Raw genomic sequence first — 24,006 nt, forward strand, 5'->3', positions numbered from 1 at the left:
TCCCGCCATCTTTGGCGTCTGTGGCCGCTTTTCTTCTCTGCCTTGGCTTTAGAAGTGCACCAGGTCCCGTCGCCTGTGACTCGCTGGTGCCTGGACATCCAGCGTGAGGGGGCCGCTCACCCGGAGTCCCGAAATGGTGCGTGTACCCGCGGCAGCGTCCCCAGCCCCGAGTCCCCGGTGGGAGCCGCCAGGCGCCCGGGCCCCCTGCGCAGTGGCCGGGCTAGGGCAGCTGCTGCAGCCCGGGGTCCTATCGCGTCCGCGCACTGGGGACCTGCAGTGACGCTCCCGTGGCCGGGGCCGAGCTTCCCTGCAGCCCCCAGATGTGGTAGGACTGCGGTCAGCTGGGGATGCTGGCTGGGATGCTGGCTCTTCGGTCTCGGGGCCCTCATGGCCACCGGCCTCCCCGGGCTTTCCTACAGCCGCCCCGCCCCTCTCTTTCTCTTGCACGTCTGTGTTTGTGCCTGGCTGTCTGTGTTGCAATCTTGTGCAGTGTCTCTGAAGCTCTGTCTGTGGGAGTCTCTGCTGTCAATGGCTCGTCTTTTCCCTAGTGTCTCTGGCTTTCTCAACAAGTCTCCTCCTTGAGACCTTTCCTTCAGGTCCTGGAGCCCCTGGTGACCTGGAGTAGGTACATCCCATTCTGAACCGTTTCCCTCGCTCTCCCTCTGTGACTTCTGGCTCTGGCTCTCTAATATGCTATTAGATGAAACCTAAGAATTCGTTCCTGTAAAATAGTGCATGAACGTGCACGGTCGTGCTCTGCCGAGAACCAAACTCCTCTTTTACTTAACGTTTTTAGTATCATATTTTAATGGTACACGGTAATGGCTTTCATTACATTTTATGCCTGTGTGTAATGTATTTTCTTCACGCTAGCCTCATTTATTCTCCTGGTCCCTTCCACACTCCCTCTAATCCCCTTCCTCTCTCCTAGTACTTCCCCTTATTCTTGGATGTTGTCAAGTATTTTTTTTAAAGGACCCCTGACTTTTACAGGCACATTGAAAGGGGGTTAGTTACAGGAGCATGGGCCTCAAACTGTTGCTTACAGTACTGAAAAAAAGAACCCTCTCCCGAGCCAATCTTTAACTCCTTATACATACATCCTGAAGGAAGAATGGGACCTTGTGAGCCTCTTCCTAATTTGTACAGTTTTATTTATTACTTATTTATTTATTTTGAGATGTAGTATTAACTGCAGCCCACGGTGGCTTTGAACTTCTCATCCTCCTCTCTTAGCTGGGAAGAAAGGACCCCAAGATAGGGACTTATACTTGGCAGGCGTCCAGGTACCAGCTGCCCCGCCGCCTCCTTTAATCTATCTTTGCCCCCACCCGTGCTCTTGGGGATGGGGAGAGATTCAGAATGCCTCTCTGCTGGGGCGGTCCTGGTCCACAGGCATAGCTTGGGTAGCACAGAATAGTTCTGGTTGAAATTAGGGTGCACACAACAAAAGAGAGCTAGAGGCAGAGGAGCACATAAGAGAGACGGCTACACAGCAAGACCTGCGGCAGATCAACAGGCCACAAGAAGGTCTCAATACCGGACTCAGGCCAGCCATGTTGACCCCCCTCAGCCTCTCCATAAGGCAGGGAGGGAAGGAGCCAGGTGCCTGGGACAGATGTGGCTCAGAGAAGCAGTCTCCAAGTGTCCTTCTTTGGATTTGGCCATATAGCACTGGACTTTCCTGATCTCCCTTGGCGCTGGTCTGGTTCACGGGACATGAAGGAGGAGCATTAGGAGACTCGGTGCAGGGAATGGGGCCTGCTCCCTAAACCTGAGCACTGCACATGTGGGTCTCAGTTCTCTCTGTATGTGTCCCTGGGTGCCTGCAAATCTGTCTCGCCATCCTTTGCTGCCTCCTCTCCTGTTTTCTTTGGTTGTTTGTATTTGATCTTTCACACAGGGTCTCACTCTGTTGTCTATGTCAGACTCAAGCTTATGGTGATCCTCCTGCTGTAGCCCTCTGTTCCCTGAGATCTTTTAGGCATGAGCCATGATATCCAATTCTCTGTTCCTTGTTGTCTCCTCATCTCTCTGTCTTTGTGTCTTTGGTTTGTCTCGGTCTCTGAAAGCTTGTGTAGAGTCCTGCTCTGGAAGGAAATTTGGCTGACTTTGACCCCACTCAGTAGAAATTTTTGTTTTGTTTTGTTTTTGTTGAGAGAGGGTTTCTCTGTGTAACAGTCCTGGCTGTCCTGGAACTCGCTTTGTAGGCCAGGCTGGCCTTGAACTCACTGAGATCCACCTGCTTCTGCCTCCCGAGCGCTGGAACCACTGCCCATCTACTTGGTAGCATTTTGTAACCTGGGATTCCAGGAGCATCTGTGCATAGAGGCTTTACTTCTTCCCTCTTCCTTTCCTCTCTAGATGTCTCCTTCTGTGCTCCGGTAAGGTGAAACAGGAATGGGAGGACTAGATCTGGGTTCACATCTTCTCTCATATCCAGAAGGCATGCTAGTGCAGGCCAGTATATATATAGCAAGTCTGAGGAGTACAAAGTGGAGTTCATGTTGGGCCAGGGCAATTTAGTACAACCCTGCCTTAAAGAAAAAGACACAAATCAGCCAGTGGTAGAGCACTTGTTGGACATGTGTGGTAGGTTCCATTTCCAGTCACCTCCCTGTGGGACCTCAAAGAAGCCAATCCCTGCCTTTAGATTCAGTTCTATAGAATCATGTTACCCCTTATCTGTTGTTGTACAGCAAGACACATAGTATTGCCATGAAAAGGCCAAGGGCTCTTTAGTGCACACAAACCTTCCATCCTGACACCCCGAGACCAGGAGAAGGGTGCTATATGAAGCCTTTCCCACTGTGAAGAACAAAAAGCTGAGGCTAGGGGTTGACACTTAACTGCCCGATTCCCTGGGGCAGTGACTTGGCCCTCATAGGACAGGAGAAGGCAGTGTGTGCACTAGGTTCAGTAGCTGGAAGAGGTGGTGCTGATGTTTTCTGGTTACTGAGGATGGTTTAGACACTAGGGGTCCTGAGAGAAGAGGACCTGTAGGAAGAAGACAGAGTCTAAGAGAGGAATTGAGGGTCCCCTTCTCCTGTTTTACCTAACCAGGAGGAGGAGAGTCCCTGTGAGAGGAGGTTTCTGAAGGGAATTCCTCAGACTCCCACAGGCCAGTGCCCCAAATCCTGTTGACAGCAGGAGCACCTTTAAGGACCCATTTCCTGGAGGTCAGACGGCAGTGTTTGCGGACCTGGTATGACCCAAATGGAAAGAAAAGAAGGGAAGCCAGGAGCCAGCCTATTATGGATAAACTGTTTTCCCTGAGCCTTCCAGTTGTGTGGGAAGTAAGTTTTAAAATCCAGACACCATGGCTAGTGTCTCCAGCACCCTCGGTGTCTCTGGCAGCAAATTCCTAAAATGACACTTCCTCGCGTTACCAAATATCAACTTTTTACTTTTGTGAATGAATTTGTATGTACCATATGCATGCAGTACTCAAAATGGCCAGAAGAGGGCATCATATTCCATGGACTTGGAGTTGTAGACAGTTCTGAGCTACTAGGTATGTGCTGGGAGCTGAACCATCATTTCTCCAGCCCCATGAACTTCATTTCCTACAGATGTGATTTATTAAATATAGATTTGCATTGTTGTCTTCTTTTTTTCTCCGAGTCCTGGAGTAGTGGATATTTGAAGAATTTAATTCTGTTCATGAACATATTACATTAGAGGAAAGCTGAGAAAGTGCAGTTGAGCCACGTGTACCCTAGGGGCAGAAATGTTATCTGATGACATTGTGTTGAGCTAGCTCCTAGCAGGTTTTATAGTGATGTGTGCCTTTGTCCCAACATCTGTATTTCCTGGTCTGAATACCAGCTCTTGGCTTCTCTTCTAAGGGACAATCTCGTGTGTACTGTGGATCTTCTGGGAATAGGTGGATGCTCTGTATGTTGGAGGAATGTCCTGCCATACCCTCATCTAAGAGACACTTAACTATTAGCATTCTTGGCAGTGAACATGAATGTGAAACCAGTTCCTAAACATTTAGCTGTTTGTTGTGTACTTGCCAGCCCTGGTGATAGTTGGATCATATGGACGATCTGTTTCCATTTTTTGCAAAGCTTGAATACTACTTTGTAAAGCGACTGCACTAATTTTACACATCAACAGAAGAACACTGAGTTCCCTTTTTGCCATGTCCATTATAATCTGACCCTTGTAATCTGTCATTGCATTGACATGGTCATTCTCACAGCTTTCCTGAGGTTGCAAGAAGTATGCTGTCTGCTGTCTAATCCCTGGGGCAAATTGGTTACCATTCAGGCTGTCTGATAACTTCTTAAAGAGCAGACGACTTCTGGGACTAGACTAGAATCTGTCTTGTCATTCTTCTCTGCAATATTTCTGGGTTTTAGACAGTTTTTTTTTTCTGGGCCCTAAATAGATTTACATGTGTCAGATCGCTTTGTTCCCAGAACTTGGTTGGAAGTTTAGTATATATTCCCACAAACAGACCCAATTTAAAGTTGAGGCATTCAGTGAGTGTCAGCCTCCTCCTGTGAACAACTGGTGAGCCTGGAGATGTGTGTGAGTAGAGGAGGAGCTCAGGAGTCTAAACTCCCATCGAAGCTATCCGAGGGTATTTATTTTTACATATATGGTTATTATCTTCCCACCCACTCTTTGGATGACCTAAGGAACATAGAATCATTTTCCTCTTGTATAGTGTGATGCAAGTTGAGTTCTTGCTCATGTGTGTCTCACAACTGGGACTCATTGATGTGATTGTTGTCTCAGTTTCCCAGTATATAGAGGGCAACTCATTTATGCTTTTGAGAGAGAAATGGTACAGATAAATGTTTTCCACTTATGATCGCTTTTTGCCTGAGAAACTTTGTATGAACTCAGATATATAGATTCATATAAAACAGGAATACAAACCAAATATTTGTGTTTAATAAGTCTTACACATTTTAAAAAATAATTCCTCATGATTTTGTTGGTTGTAAAAGATGAAATGAACTTTGCCTATAAATGAACACAATACAAGTCAAATATATGCTAATTTCATGCTTAAAGAGTAAGAAATGAAGTTGGGAAAATACTTAAAATCTCTAATTCCCATGATTAAATCGTTTCCATAAGAGTAGACAGCTGTAAGGAGAGTAAAGTTTGCAGTGTAAGATATCATCTCAGGCAGTGTTCCTTGAAATTGTGTGGTGTGATGGCATGAACAGTGCCTAGTGCGCATGCTGTGTGTTCACAACGAAGGCTACAGTGCTGGTACCTGATGCCACATGGATTCACAACGTCTTTCCGAGTTAAATTTCTGTCATGGAGTATTTATACATCCTCTCTGTTGCAAAAACAATTTTATGACCCTAGATTCATGTATGGGTTATCATCTTGCTTTGAAGAATAAGATCTATTCTACTATAGGAAGGGGACTTGAGTCCATGTCCCTATGTCTTCTGCACTCTAGCACAGTGCTGCCCTGCCAGCCCCAGCATCTGCCTTTTCACTGTGCTCTGCATGCCTTACAGATTTAATTTTGTTTTTATATGATTGAGCTTATAGAATCCATTTGCTTCCTTTTAGTGAAAACCTCACAAACACATGCTCTGATACAATTTTGTTTCTATTATAATTCCGTGGAGAGCTCTTTAATTATAATTTCTTCAGTTAACTATTTAACACAGAGGTAAGATACTTGCGTTGATCTTAATGTGTCCCATGATACAGAATACAAGTCAAGCCCCAGCTTCTATGTGACACAGGCAAGACACAGTCACCTGGAGAAAAGGATTTTTTTTCAGTTCTGAGGCCTTGGGTTGACGAGAGGTATGTCATTACAGGGCTTGGTGTCATTTGAGGACGTGGCTGTGGACTTCACATGGCAGGAGTGGCAGGAGCTGGATGCTGCTCAGAGGACCCTCTATAGGGATGTGATGCTGGAGAACTACAGTAGCCTGGTCTCCTTGGGTGAGTCTGACTAAGTTGATAGATGCTTTAGCATATGTGCATATATTATATTCTTCCTGATAGCTGTTTTTAAAGATTTAATTGTCAAACATACTTATTACCACACTATGGAACATAAGTTCTGTGTCCTTTGCCCAGCTACCAAGAACAGATGCTAACCGTTCCCCGTCTACCCCATTCCCATGTCCCCCGTGTCTCTGCTCTACTCTTATAACTGCCATTTTCTCTACTTCTGTGAGGCTACCTTAGCTTGCAAGTATAATGAAGACATGTGAGATTTTGCTTTTTTTTTATTAATTTTTTTTTATTGAGAAAAGGGGAAAAAAAAGTATCCGCCTCCTCCCAACCTCCCATTTCCCTCCCCCTCCTCCCACCCTTCTCCTCCTCCTCCCACCCTTCTCCCCCTCCCCCCAAACTCCTCTCCCCCTCCCTCTCCAGTCCAAAGAGCAGTCAGGGCTCCCTGCCTGTGGAAAGTCCTAGGTCCGCCCCCCTCCGTCCATGTCTAGGAAGGTGAACATCCAAACTGGCTAGGCTCCCACAAAGCCAGCACATTGCGTAGGATCAAAACCCCGTGCCATTGTCCCTGGCTTCTCATCAGTCCTCATTGTTCACCATGTTCAGAGAGTCCAGTTTTATCCCATGCTTTTTCAGTCACAGTCCAGCTGGCCTTGGCTATAGGAAGTAGACAAAATAGCCGGGGAGAAAATTGGGATCTTGGGGGTGGAGTGGGATGAGGGTAAGGGGAGATGGGGAGAGAAAAGTGAGAAGGGAAGGAGGGGGGGAACTTGGGGAAACAGGAGGATTGGGATAAAGGAAGGTTGGACAGGGGAGCACGGAAGCACAATTCTTAGTTAAGGGATCCACCTTAGGGTTGGCAAGAGACTTGACCGTAGAGTGGCTCCCAGGAGCCCAGGGTGATGTCCCCAGATAGTCCCTTGGGCAGCTGAGGATAGGGAACCTGAAATGACCCGATCCTATAGCAATACTGATGAATATCTTGCATATCACCATAGAACCTTCATCTGGTGATGGATGGAGATAGAGACAGAGACCCACACTGGAGCACTGGACTGAGCTCCCAAGGTCCCAATGAGGAGCGGAAGGAGGGAGAAGATGAGCAAGGAAGTCAGGATCACGAGGGGTGCACCCACCCACTGAGACAATGGGGCTGATCTAATGGGAGCTCACCAAGGCCAGCTGGACTGTGACTGAGATTTCACTTTTTATTACAGACATGGTTCATTGAACTTGTGTCTTTCCTGTGTAGACATAAGAAATCATCTGTTTACCTCAATTGTGGAGGAAGTCAATCGTTCAATAAAACTTCCATCTATTCCAGTATGATCAATCAGAAAGTGTATTTGTTCGGGTCAGACAGCCAAAATGACTCTCAGACAGTGGTAATCCTGACAACTCCACATCTTACTCAGTTTTGCCTTCTGTTGCAGTTGGACAGAAGGGGTCTGGATTGGAATCTCTCTTGAGGGGTTCTAGGCAGTCTTCTGAGGGAATATTGGCACCATCATTATTGCGGTGCTCTATCTATTTTAATGCTATATCTGTATACCAAGTCCTTTTATGGACCACCAGTTATTTAGTTTTAAGATAGTGGAGATTATCACGGGCTCAGAAATAGCGATTTACATCTTCACAAGTGCTCTCCAGTTCTGTTCCTGGACAAGTGTCTCTGTTTGTAGGGTGATGCCCAAAAAAAGATGTTAAGATGTCAGCCTGCTCCCCCTTCCTTTGCTTTCTGGCTGTGGTAAGGTGAGGTACCTTGCTCAGCCACTGTGGCCTTTTCTGTGCAGGTAATTTTGAGTTTGATGTAATACTTTTCACTGACTTTGCTTTGATGGCTGTGCATCTGGCAGACATCAAAATACTCTTTGTCTGCCTCACTGTCCTGAGGTGTTTATTGTATATGCTAGAGACATCATTATGTCTGGTCTTAGATTTAAACCTTTGATTTACTTTTGGAGTTTTCTTTTTCCTCACTATGCATTTATAATGCAGTTTTTCAGGTTGGCTTTGAACTCACTTGATTTTGACCTTCTGATTGTCTTGGCTGTATCTCCTGAATGCTGGGATTTCAGGTGTGTGGTAGCACACTCAGAACCTGATCTGTTTTAGTTGATGTCTATGTAAGGTTTAGAGAGAGGGGTCTCTTGCCTTTTATCAGCATAAATAGTCCATACTTCTCTGCAAGAGTTACAGATGAGAACGTCCCTCCTGGTTGAAAGGTCTTGAACCTTTGTTGAAAATCAGCTGACTGAATGTATTAGTCAGCTTTTCATCACTCCAACACAGTACTTGAGTGAAATCGTAAAAGGAAGATTGATGTTGGCTCATAGTTTTCCCAGGTTTTTCTGTGGTTTTTCTTGGCCATGTCACTTTGGCCCTATAGTGAGGTAGAGTCACGTGAAGGGAGCACAGAACTGAGGTGTGCTGCTTTCTTCACTGACACTGGAGAGCAAAGAAAGGGTTCTGACATGTCAGCATCCCTTTTGGGGCATCTCCTCATGTCCGCATTTCCTTCTGCTAGACTGTACCTGCTAACTTTATCAATGCTGTATTCTTTGGAATATGCTTCAAATCCACATTATAACCCTGAATAGATATGGTTTTGTTTGGGGCTGTGTGTTCTCTTCCAGTAGTGTCTAGGTTTCTTTTTGTGCCAGTTCTCCGCTGTGTCTTTGTAGTGGGTTTTGAAGGTAGGTCCATGTTGGTGCCTTTTCAACAAGAGGCTTTGCTAGTCAGGTCTCTTGCACTTTTCCATGATGTACATTGTTTAGGAAGTGCATTGATTTTACCATGAAGATATTGTTAAATCTGTAAATCACTCTAAGAAGTATGGGTTTTGCGTCTTTTAATACTTTTATTTCTTCCATTTATTAACATAAAATGTGGTGACCTATTTTTGTGTTTTTTTATTTCATAATATTAGTTTATTTTTACTCTGATAATCTCATACATGATGCAATGTATTTTTCAGTTTTACCATCTGTTATCTTCTTATACCCTCCCCATTCCTCTGAGCACACTCCTCTACAGTCTCCCTTCACCTTTCCTCCTTTTGTTGTGTGTGCGCGTGCTTGCGTGCGTGTGTGTGTGTGTGTGTGTGTGTGTTTTATGACCACTGAATTTGATTAGGATTCTTTGCGTGAATATGGGATTGTGGATTAATTCCTGGATGGAGCACAGGCAGTTTGTTTTCTTGGTTTTCTGAAGCAGTGTTTCACTGTGTCTCCTGGGTGCCTTTGAACTTTGTAGTTCAAAGTGTTTTTGAACTTACAACAGTCCTCCTATTCCAGCTATTGTATCCTGAGATTTTTCCATCTGGTGAGGAGGGGGGGGGGCTCTTTTAACTTCTCAGTGTTTGGAAATTTTCAAGCTGGTATTGGGCTTGTTGGTTAATAAGTTTTACAGTAGAGCTGGGGACATAGCTCAGTGATAGTTGGCCTGCAGCTGTTTTGAAGAGGAATGTAAAATTGGACTTCTCAGCAATTAATGCTTTTGATTTTTGATTGCATACATGGTGTTTTAGTTTTTGACTATGTGTTCTCTAAGTTTCATCTAGTTTCTAGGTTTTCTTTTCTTTTTCTTTTGAGTCCTTTAAGTTTTTTCTCTGTGTAGCTTCATTTACCGTTGATAGCATGCCTCAAACGGTGCTGTCATAGCCCATCAGTGAAATGAACTTTCTGCTTGAGCACAATTTTTATATCGCTTTCTATTTACAGGGCACTGCTTGACTAAACCTGAGTTGATCTTCAGGTTGGAGCATGGATTTGGACCATGGAGCATAGGAGAGAACTCACTCTGGAATCTCCCAGGTCAGTGAATGTGAACTGAGGAGGGGAATTCAGCAAGGACAACTGACTGCTTATAGGATATGTTGAGCTGTCTTTACCAGCATTCCACAACTAGTCTAAGTAACAGCTAGTTTTTTTCTGTCAGGCGTTTATTTTATGCAGATTTCAAATGGGGAATTCTGTGTCAGTCCGTCTCATTTTTATTATTGAAGTCTGTTTTCCTAAATTTGCTTAAAAAAATCAATCTTTGTATAGATTTTCGCAGACATTTTTGTTGTTGCTTTGAGATGGGGTCTCATAGCTCAATCTGCCCTCCAACTTGATGTTGCTGGGCTAAAAGTCTTCATCCTTTTCCCTCCATTTCCCACTCCCCACATGTATGATCACACCCAGCATTATCTGTACATTTGTCAGTTAGATACTCTGTCTACATACTTCATCTGAATTCTCACTTGTCATTCTTATCTTAATATTGAAATTTATGTATTTCAGTGCTTAGTCTTGATCAGAAATTTTATTAACATTCAAATGCATCTCTTTAAGGGCTTAAGTTTAGTGAGAGAAAAATGAAGCAGTGCTATAATAATGTACCACAGTGAGGTAAGAGACACCAAGAATATTAACGTGAGGAGGGGGAAAAAACACATGAAGTTTTATTTTAGGAAAAGTATAAAGTAAGGCACTGTTGAAGAATTATTCATTTATTTTAGTTTAGTGTTATGATTACTCTTAGAATTATTTGAACTACCAGCACTCGGGAGGTATAAGCAGGCAGGCAGATCTCTGAGTTTGAGGCCAGCCTTGTCTATAGAGCAAGTTCTAGGTCAGCCAGGGCTACACAGGTAAATCTTGTCTTAAAAAACAAAAAGAAAGAAAAAACATATATATGTGTGTGTGTGTGTGTGTGTGTGTGTGTGTGTGTGTGTGTGTATGGATGTAAATTGAGGACAGAGATTAGCATGGAGAAAGAAATTTGGAAATGTGGTGGCCTAAGGAAAACCAACTGCAGAATATAGTTTTAAATTAGGAAAGAACACATCGGAAATTTAAGGGTAGGATGGCAGATAAAACGTTTTTCCATGCTGATACACAAATGCCCAATGCCAGTCAGAAAGGAGAGAATGTTTTCCAAAGAGAGCATGAGAGAAAGAGTACTTGGGATCAAAGAAGAGGTGACAGGACAGTATTCGTCAGAACAGAAAAGCTATTTTCTCTCACAGACTGCACTTTTAATCTCAATCCCAAGTGGTAATGATCCTAATCCTACAACTAGGTAATGACCATAATAATGAGCAGAGTGCCCTGTTGCCACCGACCGGCGTTTTTTGTCATGGGAGAAGCCTGATACTGGCAAGTGTTAATACAGAGAAATAGCTTCTCTGACAGTGCCTTGTAGATGTTGGCATAAATTGGAAAAACAAATTGCATTCATCTGCATATAGGATGCCATACCAGGGGCCATAACTAAGACCAAACAAAATCTCAGGAGGCTGGGGACATATTGACAGTTTCTCTGTAGTAGGTGAGCACAAGACGTAGTCATGGAAACTCACGTGGTAAAACGTAGGTTCCTCAAGAAAGGAGCATGAAATGCTAGGAATGGGGTCTTACATTTCTAGTGAGGGGTATGCCCTTTCCTCATAGTCACTGGCGGAGAATAACAGTGGGCCCAGTCAGCCAGTTGGTTGGCCTCGAGATCATTTTTTCCTTCTCCACTGTACTTTTCCATGTTGACTGTACCTTGGGATTTGTACTTAAAAATATTGTACTAAAATGTTTGAGTCATTAGCCTTTCATAGCGATCTTCTTTCCAGAATATGCTGGTTATTGGGCTTCAGAGGGCCTGACCAGCCCAGAATCGCCTTACTCTTTGCTGTGTAGGCTAATTCTGCAGATACTTCATGTGTAGAGGTTTGCTTTCCATCAGTGAATATAGAATACTGACGTTTCTGAAGGAGTTGTATGGTGTCTGGCAGATACTCTGAAAAGCTTGAGCACAGCAGTGACTCCTGTATTGAAGTACATAGTTTTCATCATTGGATTCAGGCTTGTCACCAACAATATAACCTTTGTGGACTCAGTCCTTAACTAGTGTATAATGCTAACAGGAAAGTGAGAACAGAAAAATTAATGTTACTCCCCAGCCATTACTCAGCAACCCCAGCAGCCTGCTGATGGATTCTAGTAATAGTGGACGTGGATGAAATTCTTCTCCAGTACATTTCCTTTTTTTTTCTTTCTTTCTATTTCTCAGACATTTTTAGTATTTTTATTTTTATTCTTTTGTCCCAATTAGGGTTACTTTTAGTATGATGAACTGCCATGACCAAAAGCAAGTTGGGAAGCAAAGGGTTTATTTGGCTTACACTTCCACATTGTAGTGCAGGAGCTCAGGTAGGGTTGGAACCTGGAGGCAGGAGCTGATGCAGAGGACATGGAGGGGCGCTGCTAACTGACTTGTTCCTCATGGCTTGCTCAGTCTACTTTCTTATAGAACCCAGGACCATCAGCCCAGGGGTGACACTATCCCACAATGGGCTGGGTCCTCCCCCATCAATCATTTTTTAAGAAAATGCCCTATAGCCGGATATTAGGCATTTTCTCAATTGAGGTTCCTTCCTTTCAGAATACTCTAGATTTTGTCAAGTTGGCATGAAACTAGCTAGCACATTTTGACTTTATCCTTTTTAAGTCTTTGATGTTTGTATTTTTACTGTTCCTTATTCCTTTTTATAGTTTTATTTACCCTTTTTCTATATTTGAATATCTGGTTTGTTCTCTGGCTTTTTAACCTTTTCTGTATTCCTTTCTTTCTGCAGAGTTGTTTTAGCTTTTTTTTCATTTATCTTGCTCAGATTATTGTCTTACTCTTTAAATTTTATTGTCACAAATTGTTCTGCCTATTTAAATTTTTTCTTATAGTTACTGATAGTGTTGCATTTGTTTAAATTTTTTAAATAAATAAATTTATTTTATAAAATGATCTTTTTTCATTTTACATACCTATCCCACTCCCACTTTCTCTGCTCCTCCAACTCTTCCCACCTTCCCTCTCTACCACTCCTCAGAGAGGGTAAGGCTTCCTGTGGGGAGTCAACAAGTCTGACACATCACTTTGAGGTAGGACCAAAGGCCCTCCCCTCTATATTTAGTCTGAGCAAGGTATCCGACCAAAAGGAATGGACTCTAAAAAGCCAGTTCAAGCACTAGCCTGGTCCCACTGCCAGTGGCCACAAAGACTGTCCCAACCAGACATCTATTACCCACAGTCAGGGGGCCTAGTTTGGTCCTGTTCAGGTTCCCTTCCTGTCTTTCTAGAGTCAGTGAGTTCCCACTAGCTCAGGTGAACTGTTTCTGTGGGTATGCCATCATGCTCATATCATTGCTCCTGCCTTTCTTCAACTGTTCTCCTGAAGCTCAGGTCAGTGCTTCACTGTAGACCTTCGTATCTACTTCCATCAGTTGCTGGATGAAGGTTCTATGATGACAATCAAGGTGGTCATCAATCTGACTACAGGGCAAGTCCAGTTCAGGTACCTTCTCTTCTAATACTTAGGGTCTTAGCTGGACTTAGGGTCTTAGCTGGGGTCATCCTTGTCCTGGGAATTTCCCTGGTGCCAGGTTTCATCCTAGCCCCATAATGGCTCCCATAATCAAGATAAGCTTTCCTTTCTCTCCCTCTCTGTTCTTCCGCCATCTCAAATCTCCCATTCTCTCATTTTCCCCTCCCTTTTCTGCCTTCCATTACCCCCACCCACATGCTCCCAACTTTCACAGGAGATCTTGTCTATTTCCCCTTCCCCATGAGATTCATGTATATTTGTCTCAGGGCTCTCTTTGTTCCCCTACTTCTCTGGGGTCATGGACTATAGGCTCATTATTCTTTGCCTTACATCTAATACATCTAATCTACTTATGAGTGAGTACATACCATGTGTGTCTTTATGAGTCTGGGTTACCTCACTCAGGATTGTTTTTTCTAGTTCCATCCATTTGCATGCAAATTGCAAGATGTCATTGTTTTTTACCGTGGAGTTTCTGTAAATGTACCACATTTTCTTTAGCCATTCTTTGGGTGAGGGGCATCTAGATTGTTTCTGGGTTCTGGCTATTACGAATAATACTGCTATGAACATAGTTGAAAAGATGTCCTTGTGGAATGGATCTTCATCCTTTGGGTATATGTCAAGAGTAGTATTGTTGGGTTTTGAGGTAGATTGATACCCAGTTTTCTGAGAAACCACTATATTGATTTCCACCGTGACTGTTACAAGTTTGCACTCCCAGCAACAGTGGAGTGTTCTTCTTTCTCTGCAGTCTCTCCAGCATAGTATCATTGGTGGTTTTGATCATAACCATTCTGACTGGTGTAAGATGGTATCTCAGAGTTGCTTTGATTTGCATTTCCTTGGTTTCTAAGGATGTTGAGCAGATACTTAACTGTCTTTTGGCCATTTGAAATTCTTCTGTAGAGAATTCTCTGTCTAGATCTGAACCCAATTTTTAGTTGGATTATTTGTCATTTTAATGTCTAGTTTCTTGAGTTCTTTATATATTTTGGGGAGCAGTCCTCTGTCAAATGTGGGGTTGATGAAGAACTTTTCCCATTCACTAAGGTGCCCTTTTGTCTTATTGACTGTGTCCTTTGCCTTACAGAAGCATCTCAGTTTCAGGAGGTCTCATTTATTAATTGTTGCTCTCAATGTCTGTGCTACTGGTGTTATATTTAGGAAGTGGTCTCCTGTGCCCATGTGTTCAGTACTACTTCCCACTTTCTGTGAGGTTCAGTGTGGTTGGCTTTATGCTAAGGTCTTTTATGCATCTGGACTTGAGTTTTGTTCATGGGGATAGATATGGATAGATTCTCTTTACATTCTTCTACATGTTAACATCCAGTTATACCCACACCATTTGTTGAATGAAGATGCTTTCTTTTTTTGTTGTATAATTTTAGCTTCTTTGTCAGAAATCAGGTGTGTTCATATGATTATGTATTAATATCCGGATCTTCGATTCTATTCCATTGGTCCACCTATCTATTTATTTTTGTTTTTGATTTTGTTTTTTGAGACACGTTTTTTGTACAACCTGTCCTGGAACTAACTCTTGTAGACCATACTTGCCTTGAATTCACAAAGATCCCCTGCCTCTGCCTCCTGAGTGCTGGGATTAAAGGCATGTACCTCCACCGTCCAACTAACCTGTTTTTATGCCATTACCAAGCTATTTTCATTACTATAGCTCTATGGAAGTTCTTTTCTTGTGCTTGATTGTTTTTACTATCCCGAGTTTTTTGTTTTTATTTATTTAGTTATTTTTCCCAGACAAACTTGAGTATTGTTCTTTCAAGGTCTCCGAAGAATTGTGTTGTCATTTAATGGGGATTGCATTGAATCTGTAGATTGTTTTTGGTGAGATTGCCATTTTTATTATGTTGATCCTACCTATCCATCCAAGAACATGTGAGATCTTTTCGTTTTCTGGTATCTTCTTCAATTTCTTTCTTCAAAGATTTAAAGTTCTTGTTGATCAGGTCTTTCAATTATTTGGTTATTGTTAACCCGAGATATTTTGTTATTTGTGGGTATTATAAAGGGTGATGTTTCTCTGATTTCTTTCTCAGCCTATTTTTCACCTATATAAAGGAGGGCCACTGATTTTTGTTTGTTTGTTTTTTAATTGATCTTGTATCCTGCCTCATTATTGAAGGTGTTTATCAGCTGCAGGAATTCCCTGGTAGAATTTTTGGGGTCAATTATATATAGTATCATATCATCTGGGAATAATGAAAGTGTGGCTTCTTCCTTTCCAGTTTATATCCCCTTGATCTCCTTTTGCTGTCTTTTTGCTCTAGTTAGAACTTCAAGTACTAGATTGAGTAGACATCCTTTTTTTGTTCCTGATTTAGTGAAACCGCTTTGAGTTTTTCTCCATTTAATCTAATGTTGGCTGTCTGCTTGCTGTATATTGCTTTTATTATGTTTAGGCACATTCTTTGTATTCCTGATCTCTCCAAGATCTTTATCATGAAGAGGTGTTGGATATTGTCAGACATTTTTTCATTATCTAGATATTTTTTAGTTTAAACAGTAATGTATGTGTTTGTTAACCACCACCCAGTGCAATAAGAAACTTCTCTGATCAAGTTTTAGAGTAGCACAGATGTATAGGTAGAAACATAAATGTTTAGGATGCAGTTTGATAATATGGCCATTAGAGGACAAAATAGGTTCTCCCTTAAGGACTATGACTTCCCTAGCCACAAGTTTGGATAAATTATGCCCATAATCCTGTACAGTTGATATACAGTATAAATCACCTAAAAATATGTAATTGATATTCTCCTATATGTACAGGCACAAACTAATCTGGATTTGCAGCATAACTATTTCTTAGTATTTATTTTTAATAAAATGGTTTATTTTCAAAATTGTATTTATGTCTAAGAAACAAAAGAGATTTGTACAACAGAAGATGGATTACAAGGAGTTTTTGAAGAATCTGTCCTCTAGTGTGAGAGAACGGTGATTTTATACATTGACCAATGAAATATTGCTGCAGATTTTCAAGGCAAATTAAACAAATTTCTATCACATACATAATAATCCTCTTAAGAACCTACGTTCTTGCTCATAACAGACTATGAAACCTATGTCAAGTGGGTAGATAGTGAAAGAAAATCTTCCCCCCTCACATGGGAGAAATGTGATATCAGGTGGTGTGTCTACAATTGAAGTAATGGAGAAAAGGAGCTCAGGGTAACCCCAGCAGTTAAAAATGAGTGTGCCAGAAACAGCAGAGAAGGATGGATGACCTCTTTCCACGTGTTTCACAAGAGTAAAAGCAGCAAAGGAACATGACTTAGCACCACCTTATCTGTTCATGTAATCTTCCCTTATACTTAGAAATATCTACTGCATAATTTTATTTGAGCAGAGTAATTTTTTTTGATTAATCAATAGTGACTTTTTAATATATTGTTTCAGGTGTTCTTGAAGTGTATGCTTCAGATAAGAGTTGCTTGGAAAATCAGGGGAGTCATGTGTGGCCAGTGGGAAGCATCAGCAGGAATCTGTCAAACAGAGAGATGATTGAAGTAGGTAAAACATGGATGTAAGCAGAACTTTCACATTTTGAAACTGGACATAGGACTAGAATTTTTTTTTCCTAGGAACCTAACCAGTGGTAGAGTGTCCATAGTGAGGCTAATGTAATGCTGACAGTGCAGAAGCTGATAATATGACTGATAAGCCCCTCTGGCACCCTGAGTACCTTAGTCTCCCTAACAAGTTTGAAAGGTTACATTATGATGTTCAATATATTTGACCAGGGATATACATCTATACAAAGACTGTTATGAAAAATGTTTGATATTTAAGAACCTCTCATTTCATGCATTGGAAATCTTTTGTTTGCATAACACTTACGCTGCAAAACATACCTCATGAACGAAAAGTATTGCATTTAAGAGGACTCAGAACAGAACATGGTAGAGTGTAGGACTGAGAGATAGCTGAGCAGTTAAGAACATGAGCTGCTCTCACACAGGACCTGAGCTATCCCAGAACAAGTCATGCTGCTCCTAACTGCCTATAACTGTAGCTCCAAGGGAATATGATACCTCTGGCTTCCATGGGTACCTACTCCTGAATGCATATACCCCTACACATATATGCATAATTAAAAATAATAGAAAAAATAAATCTTTTTTATGACAAGCTGTATACTGGGGAAAATATTGGAAATGTACTTTTTATAAAACTTAAAAGAATTTATTATCCTTACAGAACATTAAATACATGCTAGAAAATAGCCCTACTGATATAAAACCTTGACATATTCTTTTGTCTCAAGGCAGAAATGAAGGTTCAATTGGAACTCCATCGAGGTATAAAGCCCTATGAATGTAAACCATGTGTGAAATCGATTAACCTGCCATCGCAGCACAGCAAGCAGCGTGAATATTACTCAAGCATGAAACCCTGCGAATGGAAGGAATGTCAGAAAGCTTTCTGTTATAAGTCAGCGCTCACTGGACATCAGAGAACTCGTACAAGATTGAAGATCTATCAGTGTACAGAATGCAGGAAAGCTTTTCCCTCCAAATCAGAACTCACTGTACATCATAGAATTCATACCGGTGAGAAACCTCATGAATGTGAAGAATGTGGTAAAGCTTTCTATCGTAAGTCAACCCTTACTGTGCATCAGAAAACTCATAGAGGTGAGAAACCTTATGAATGCAAGGAGTGTTGGAAGGCTTTCTATTATAAGTCAACCCTGACTGAACATCAGCGAATTCATACTGGTGAAAAGCCTTACGTGTGTAAAGACTGTGGCAAAGCTTTCTTCTACAAGTCAAACTTAACTCGCCATCATAGAACCCATACAGGTGAGAAGCCTTATGAATGTGAAGAATGTAGGAAAGGTTTCTCCTCCAAGTCAGAGCTCACTTCCCATCATAGAACTCATACAGGTGAGAAGCCCTATCAGTGTGAAGAGTGTGGGAAAGCTTTTTACTGCAAGTCAACCCTCCGTGTACATCAAAAAATCCATACAGGTGAAAAGCCGTATGAGTGTAAAGAATGTCAGAAATCTTTTTATTATAAGTCAACCCTGACTGAACATCAGAGAACTCACACAGGCGAGAAGCCCTATGAATGTAAAGACTGTGGCAAAGCTTTCTTCTACAAGTCACAGTTAACTCGCCACCATAGGATTCATACAGGTGAGAAGCCTTATGAATGTGAAGAGTGCAGGAAAGCTTTTTCCTCCAAGTCAGAGCTCACTGCCCATCATAGAACTCATACTGGTGAGAAGCCCTATGAATGTAAAGAATGTGGCAAATGTTTCTGTCGCAAGTCACATTTAACTCTACATCATAGAATCCATACAGGTGAGAAGCCCTATGAATGTAAAGATTGTAGAAAAGCTTTTTTCTGCAAGTCAGGACTTGCCCGACATCTGGGAACTCATACACATGACACTAATACAAAGAATAGAGAAAAGCATTTTCCTGCAACTCACATGTCAACCAACATCAGAAATGTCATACAATTAAGAAACCCTGTGAGTATAAAGAATGAAGAGAAACTCTCTACTGTAAATCAGTCCTCACTCCATACCATAGATTTCTTACAGTTGAGAAGTCCTATCGATGTGCATAATGCAAGAAAACTTCCCTTTGTAACTCATGCCTCATTCAGTATGAGTGAACTCAGATGAGACACACTAATAGTGTAGAGAAGGCAAGAAAGCTCGCAGTCAGCCAAGATGAGTTGACATCAGAGAATGTAGAATGATGACAGCAAAGAACAAGTGAAAACTGCCACAAGGGAGACCTTTCTCAACATCTGAAAATCCATATTGGTTGGTGTGTGCCACTGTGTCTGGAAAGAATGTAGGAAAGCTCTACTGTAGTTATCTCTCTGTAAGCATCATACATGTGAAGAAGCTTAGGGATTTCAGTTTTAAAAGTTTTAAATGATGATTCAAATCTCAGTTGATATGAGTATACATGCTATGAAGAATCCTGAGGATGTTAAAAATCCAACATTTTATAGTGTAGAATATTGTATATGTACTAACCTTGGGAAACAAACATGTAAGGGGCCTTGCTAAAGAACATAGGAAAACTTTGATAGTCAAATCACATTCTGCATCAGAAAAGTTATATAGGTGAGTGACTATGTACAGATAACAATTTTGTCCTGTATGATACTTGTTTATGTTCCATGGTCATTGAGACATTTCTATTCAAACTAGAAATATAGCCTGTCCAACTCTGGTGGGCCTGGAGTTGTATATAATAGCATGTATAGAAATGTAGTTCAGAAGTGGTGCTGAGGTATGCTGGATGTGACTGTGACATTGTACCTGATAGGCACTGTCTTTTGTGGGACTTTTAAAGTTACTGATGCTCTGTGTTTTCTTATTTTCATCTGGCAAGAGAAAAAAATGGTGGATCTTCTCAAATTCATTTTAATCGGACAGTCACTGGCATGGGAGTCATGAAATTAACAGTACTTATTTCCCAATCCTCACAGAAATGCAGTTTTGCGTGGTAACAGTTATATCAGATTAGGAGCACACGAGAGACCAAGGTACATGGGGTTTTGTACCATACTTTGCAGATACACAAAGTAATTTAGTTGGGCCAGATACACACAGTTTGAGGTCAAAGGACAGTTCTCTTTGTGACTGAAGGGAGAATAATCTTCAGTAACATACTTCAACCCTGGCAGAAAAGAATCTAAATAATGGTGTCCTAGGTGACTGTCCTCGGAGCAAAGCAACTGCCATCTTGGGAAATTCAGCTGTGCCACCTTGCAAAAGCTAATCCCAGCTGGGCTTGTTGATGGTTTATAGCCTCCTCTCCTCCCCTCAGTAGCCAGTTGCTCCCTATCAATTGGCAATTCTATAGACTGCCTGGAGAAAAGATTTAGACAGTATGTGTATGTATTTGTATCTGTATATATGCATATGTGTATGCATGCCAGGGAAGGCAATATATCCTCCATCTATGCTGTTTGGAAGAAACATGGTTCTTGCTGGGTAAAGTTTTCCAGATGTGGCCCATTAGGGATGGAGAACCCACACTCTTGGAAGTAACCCTCACCACCCAAGCTTTCTCTGTAAGGAAGCCAAATAAACTCGTTGGTTTATTTGGGACTTTGTTTGAATCATGCCCTTGTTTGCCATTAGGACCTTAGGCTCTTCGAAGAGATAGACACTGATTATGTCTCCCCGTGGAAGGAATTTATAACAATATAGGGTCATCATTAGATGAACCCGCAGCCAAGATGAGGCAGCGGCAGCATAATGTGAGTTCCTATAGTAAGTTGGGTCTTTGGGAATTCGGGGTGAGCCTTTTTTTCTGCTATATTCTCTAAATCCAGTCTTTCTTACCTTTCCCCATAGAGAGAGTAGGTAGTGCAAAAACTTCTGTGCTTAGAAAATTTCGTGCTCAGGTTGAATTAGGGTACGAGGTACTAACTTGTAAAGTTAACATGAGATATGCTGTAGTATTACTGTTTACCTTAATAGCCTCCAGGAATTTTAGTAATCCACCCTGACTCACTGGAGTGAGAAAATAAGACACATAAGGAGACACATAAGGGCTCCAGTGACTCCCAAGTGGTGTATCGAAATGAGTTTTCAGTTCAGCAGTCACCTGGGCCTTGAGTGTGCGCCAAGCATGTGTATGCATCACTACTGTGGTGGCCAGTGTCTTCTCTTTACATGCCACCTTTCTCATTGACCTGGCAGTTCTGGCTCATTGAATGATTATGTGGATATGGTGATCCTGGAACCAGAGCTTTTGGACAAGGAGTATGGCTGAGGCCTAGGAAGAAGTCTCAAAACCTCAACACATAGAAAAACTCCCTTTAGAGGAGTCAGACCCGAGATTATGCTCTGGTGCATATTGTCTGCTTTATCAGATGTCATCTTGACAAGATTCAAACCAGCCAGATACTAAGGTGCCTGAATACACAGAAGTGTGAGGTTTTTACTGACTTGGAGTTAGTTTCTAGTAATAGTAGATTAGAGATAGAACGTGTCCCTGCTAAATCAAGGAAAAACTAGTGGCCAGTATACCTTTTCTTTCTTTTTTTTAAATATTTATTTATTATGTATACAATATTCTGTCTGTGTATATGCCTGAAGGACAGAAGAGGGCACCAGACCCTATTACAGATGGTTGTGAGCCACCATGTGGTTGCTGGGAATTGAACTCAGGACCTTTGGAAGAACAGGCAATGCTCTTAACCTCTGAGCCATCTCCAGCTCCCTGTACACATTTTCTATGTGAGCCCACATTTCCCCAGCCTTTGATCAGAGGTTTAGATTTATGATAGTTCCCATATTTTCTTTTAGAGCCACACACAGCTGCATCCACAAGGTCTGGGAAATAGTGCAAATGATAGCAGGTGTGGTAGCAGTGATGTGGGGGAAGAGGGTGGAATTTGGATAGACCTTGGCTGCCTGCCTCCCTCCCATCTTACATTGGTTTAATCTACCCTTGGCATTGGGTTCAGGACCACCATCTCTTAGCTACCACAGCTTAAGCTCTTAGACTCCAAATTTATTGACTAAATGTAGTTCTTATATACAACTGCCAAATGTTTTGAGAATCACAGGGAATGGAATATAATAAGTGAGTCTATATGTATGACATACTCATTGAAAAAGTGATGGAAGGTGCTAAGTCATACAAGCAAGCTTTTGACTGTTTTCTCCAAATATCAGACTGCACAAACTGCTCCAGTTGCCAGATACTTTAATCACAGGGATATGTTTGCACTTGTGAAGGTACTCTCAAAAAGAAATACTTTGTAGATAAGTGGGATTGGTTCCTGCAGTCTAATTGAACAATTTGTAAATAAAATGAAAATGCTCTAGTAAGCATCGTCTGCCTGTGTATAATTGGGATCATTAATGTGAACATATAGTTACTGTACATTTTAATTTCTTTGTGACTGTTTTTCTTTGCACTGTGGAGTTTTAACTCTTTGAACCAGTATTGCTATACATGAACACTAATTTCTGTATTGTGTCATTGGTAGGATAATGTCAAATACATTCATGAGCTAATTTTCCTAAATGAATAATTTAAATACAGTATTATTTTCCCTCTTCCTTTTCCTTCCTCCAGCATTTCCTTTGTAGTCCCTTGCTCTTTTAAATTCACGGTATCTTTTTAACATTTGTTACTGATGTGTGTGAATATATATTATATATATATATATATATATATATATATATCCCTAAATATATAAATGCACCCTTTCGGTCTACATGTTACTTGTATGTGTATGATTTCATGGTATTGGGTAACCAATTTCTATGGCTTTTTTCAGGAAAGACTGTTTCCTGTTGTCAACATTTTTTAGTTGTCTATAGTTCTTTGTCTAGAGTTGGTGTGTTGTGAGATTAACCTCCACCCCCCAACCCCGCTAATGTGTGTTAATGCTATCCTTTTAAAAAACTTTCAGAATTGTATGTGTATGAGTGTTTTGCTTGAGTTTATGTGCATATACCACATACATGCCTATTACCTGCAGATACCAGAAGAAGATGTTGGAGCCAAGGGAACTGGAGTTGCAGATGGTTGTGAGGAACCATGTGAATGCTGAGAACTGGATCTAGGTCCTCTGAAAGAGCAGCAAGACTCTAACTGCTGAGCTGTCTCCAGCCAGCCAATAGCAGTAGTATTTTAATTTGTGTATCTGCACTGCTTTTGTTTCTCATGTTGAGGATATGATAATTGAACATTTAGATATGTTCTATAAAATGTGGCTGTTCAAGTTCCTTGACTATTTTTTTTCTTCTTGAACACTGTTTTATCCTTTTTTTTTTTTTTTTTTTGGTGATGACTTTAGATGCATTCTGCTTTTAGGAATTTAGTGAGGTGTACTTGGAATAATACTTTGAATATATGTTTAGTCTGTTTTTGATATGTAGCATTCATAAAATCAGTGCTAGTCAAGATAATTAAGATATCCATCTCACTGAATTGTTTTCTAGGAGCTTTATAATCCTTCGTGCACTTTTCCCACTAGTTCAATTTTTGTAAGACAAAAAGCAATTTCGACAAATGATACAATTATCTATAGATAAATGAAGTAGCACAAAGGAACATATGATGTAATTAACTACCTATTTCAAGAAATTGAAAGTTCATTGTAATTCAGAAAACACTAATAGGCTTGAAAACTAAATTGAATGCTGGGAGAAAGAAGGCAGAGTTAATGGGATGCCATGTAGCTACTGTAGGAGACAGACACCCCAGAACCTTGCCAGTAAACTACAAGCCTCATAGTAAAATATAAAATAATGGAAATGGGTTATTTAAGATATAAGAATTAACCAGAAATACACTTAAGCTATTGGCCAAATAGTATTGCAAATAATACAGTTTCTGTGTGGCTATTTCTGGTCTGAGCGACCTGGGAACAAACTAGCATGTTTTGCCAACACCCCGTATTTATTTGAATCCCTTTCTGTGAAGTTGTGGATTCTTAAAAATTGTCATCTCTTTAATTACTTCTTATCCTTATGATGTGGCCCCTAGAGATTGTTGGTGAGAACTAGTGATAACCTAATGGCTAATATAGTAAGATAACCAGAATAAACTGGTAATAAAACAATGATTAAAATTAACCTTCATTCATACACAGATCTAAAGAGCTTTGTATTTTAAAGGATGAGTTTATGCCTAAGTTACTTTAATTGATAATTTGGGTACACAGATTGTGTGTGA

General features: G+C 41.2%; 1 protein-coding gene and 1 pseudogene across 5 annotated transcripts; both read left to right on the top strand.

The window, feature by feature from the left end:
- LOC121446387 (zinc finger protein OZF-like) lies at positions 1-22,469 on the top strand. 5 transcript variants are annotated; one of them, XM_041648987.1, is made up of 5 exons: positions 1-136; positions 5,808-5,934; positions 9,672-9,764; positions 16,730-16,839; positions 17,598-22,469. In XM_041648987.1, exons 1-5 carry the CDS (start codon positions 134-136, stop codon positions 18,966-18,968), a joined length of 1,704 nt encoding a protein of 567 aa, XP_041504921.1. In that variant the 5' UTR covers positions 1-133; the 3' UTR covers positions 18,969-22,469. The 5 variants fall into 5 exon arrangements, with proteins under 5 accessions (XP_041504921.1, XP_041504923.1, XP_041504926.1 ...); XM_041648989.1 differs by lacking the exon at positions 16,730-16,839 and having other exon boundaries at positions 17,602-22,469; XM_041648990.1 differs by lacking the exons at positions 1-136; positions 5,808-5,934 and having other exon boundaries at positions 9,747-9,764; positions 17,602-22,469.
- LOC121445896 overlaps positions 20,546-24,006 on the top strand; it is a 20,038-nt pseudogene continuing 16,577 nt past the window's right edge.

This window comes from Microtus oregoni, unplaced genomic scaffold, assembly GCF_018167655.1.
Source record: "Microtus oregoni isolate MIOR12 unplaced genomic scaffold, Mior012 000003F_ref0000135, whole genome shotgun sequence".
Lineage (NCBI taxonomy): Eukaryota > Metazoa > Chordata > Mammalia > Rodentia > Cricetidae > Microtus > Microtus oregoni.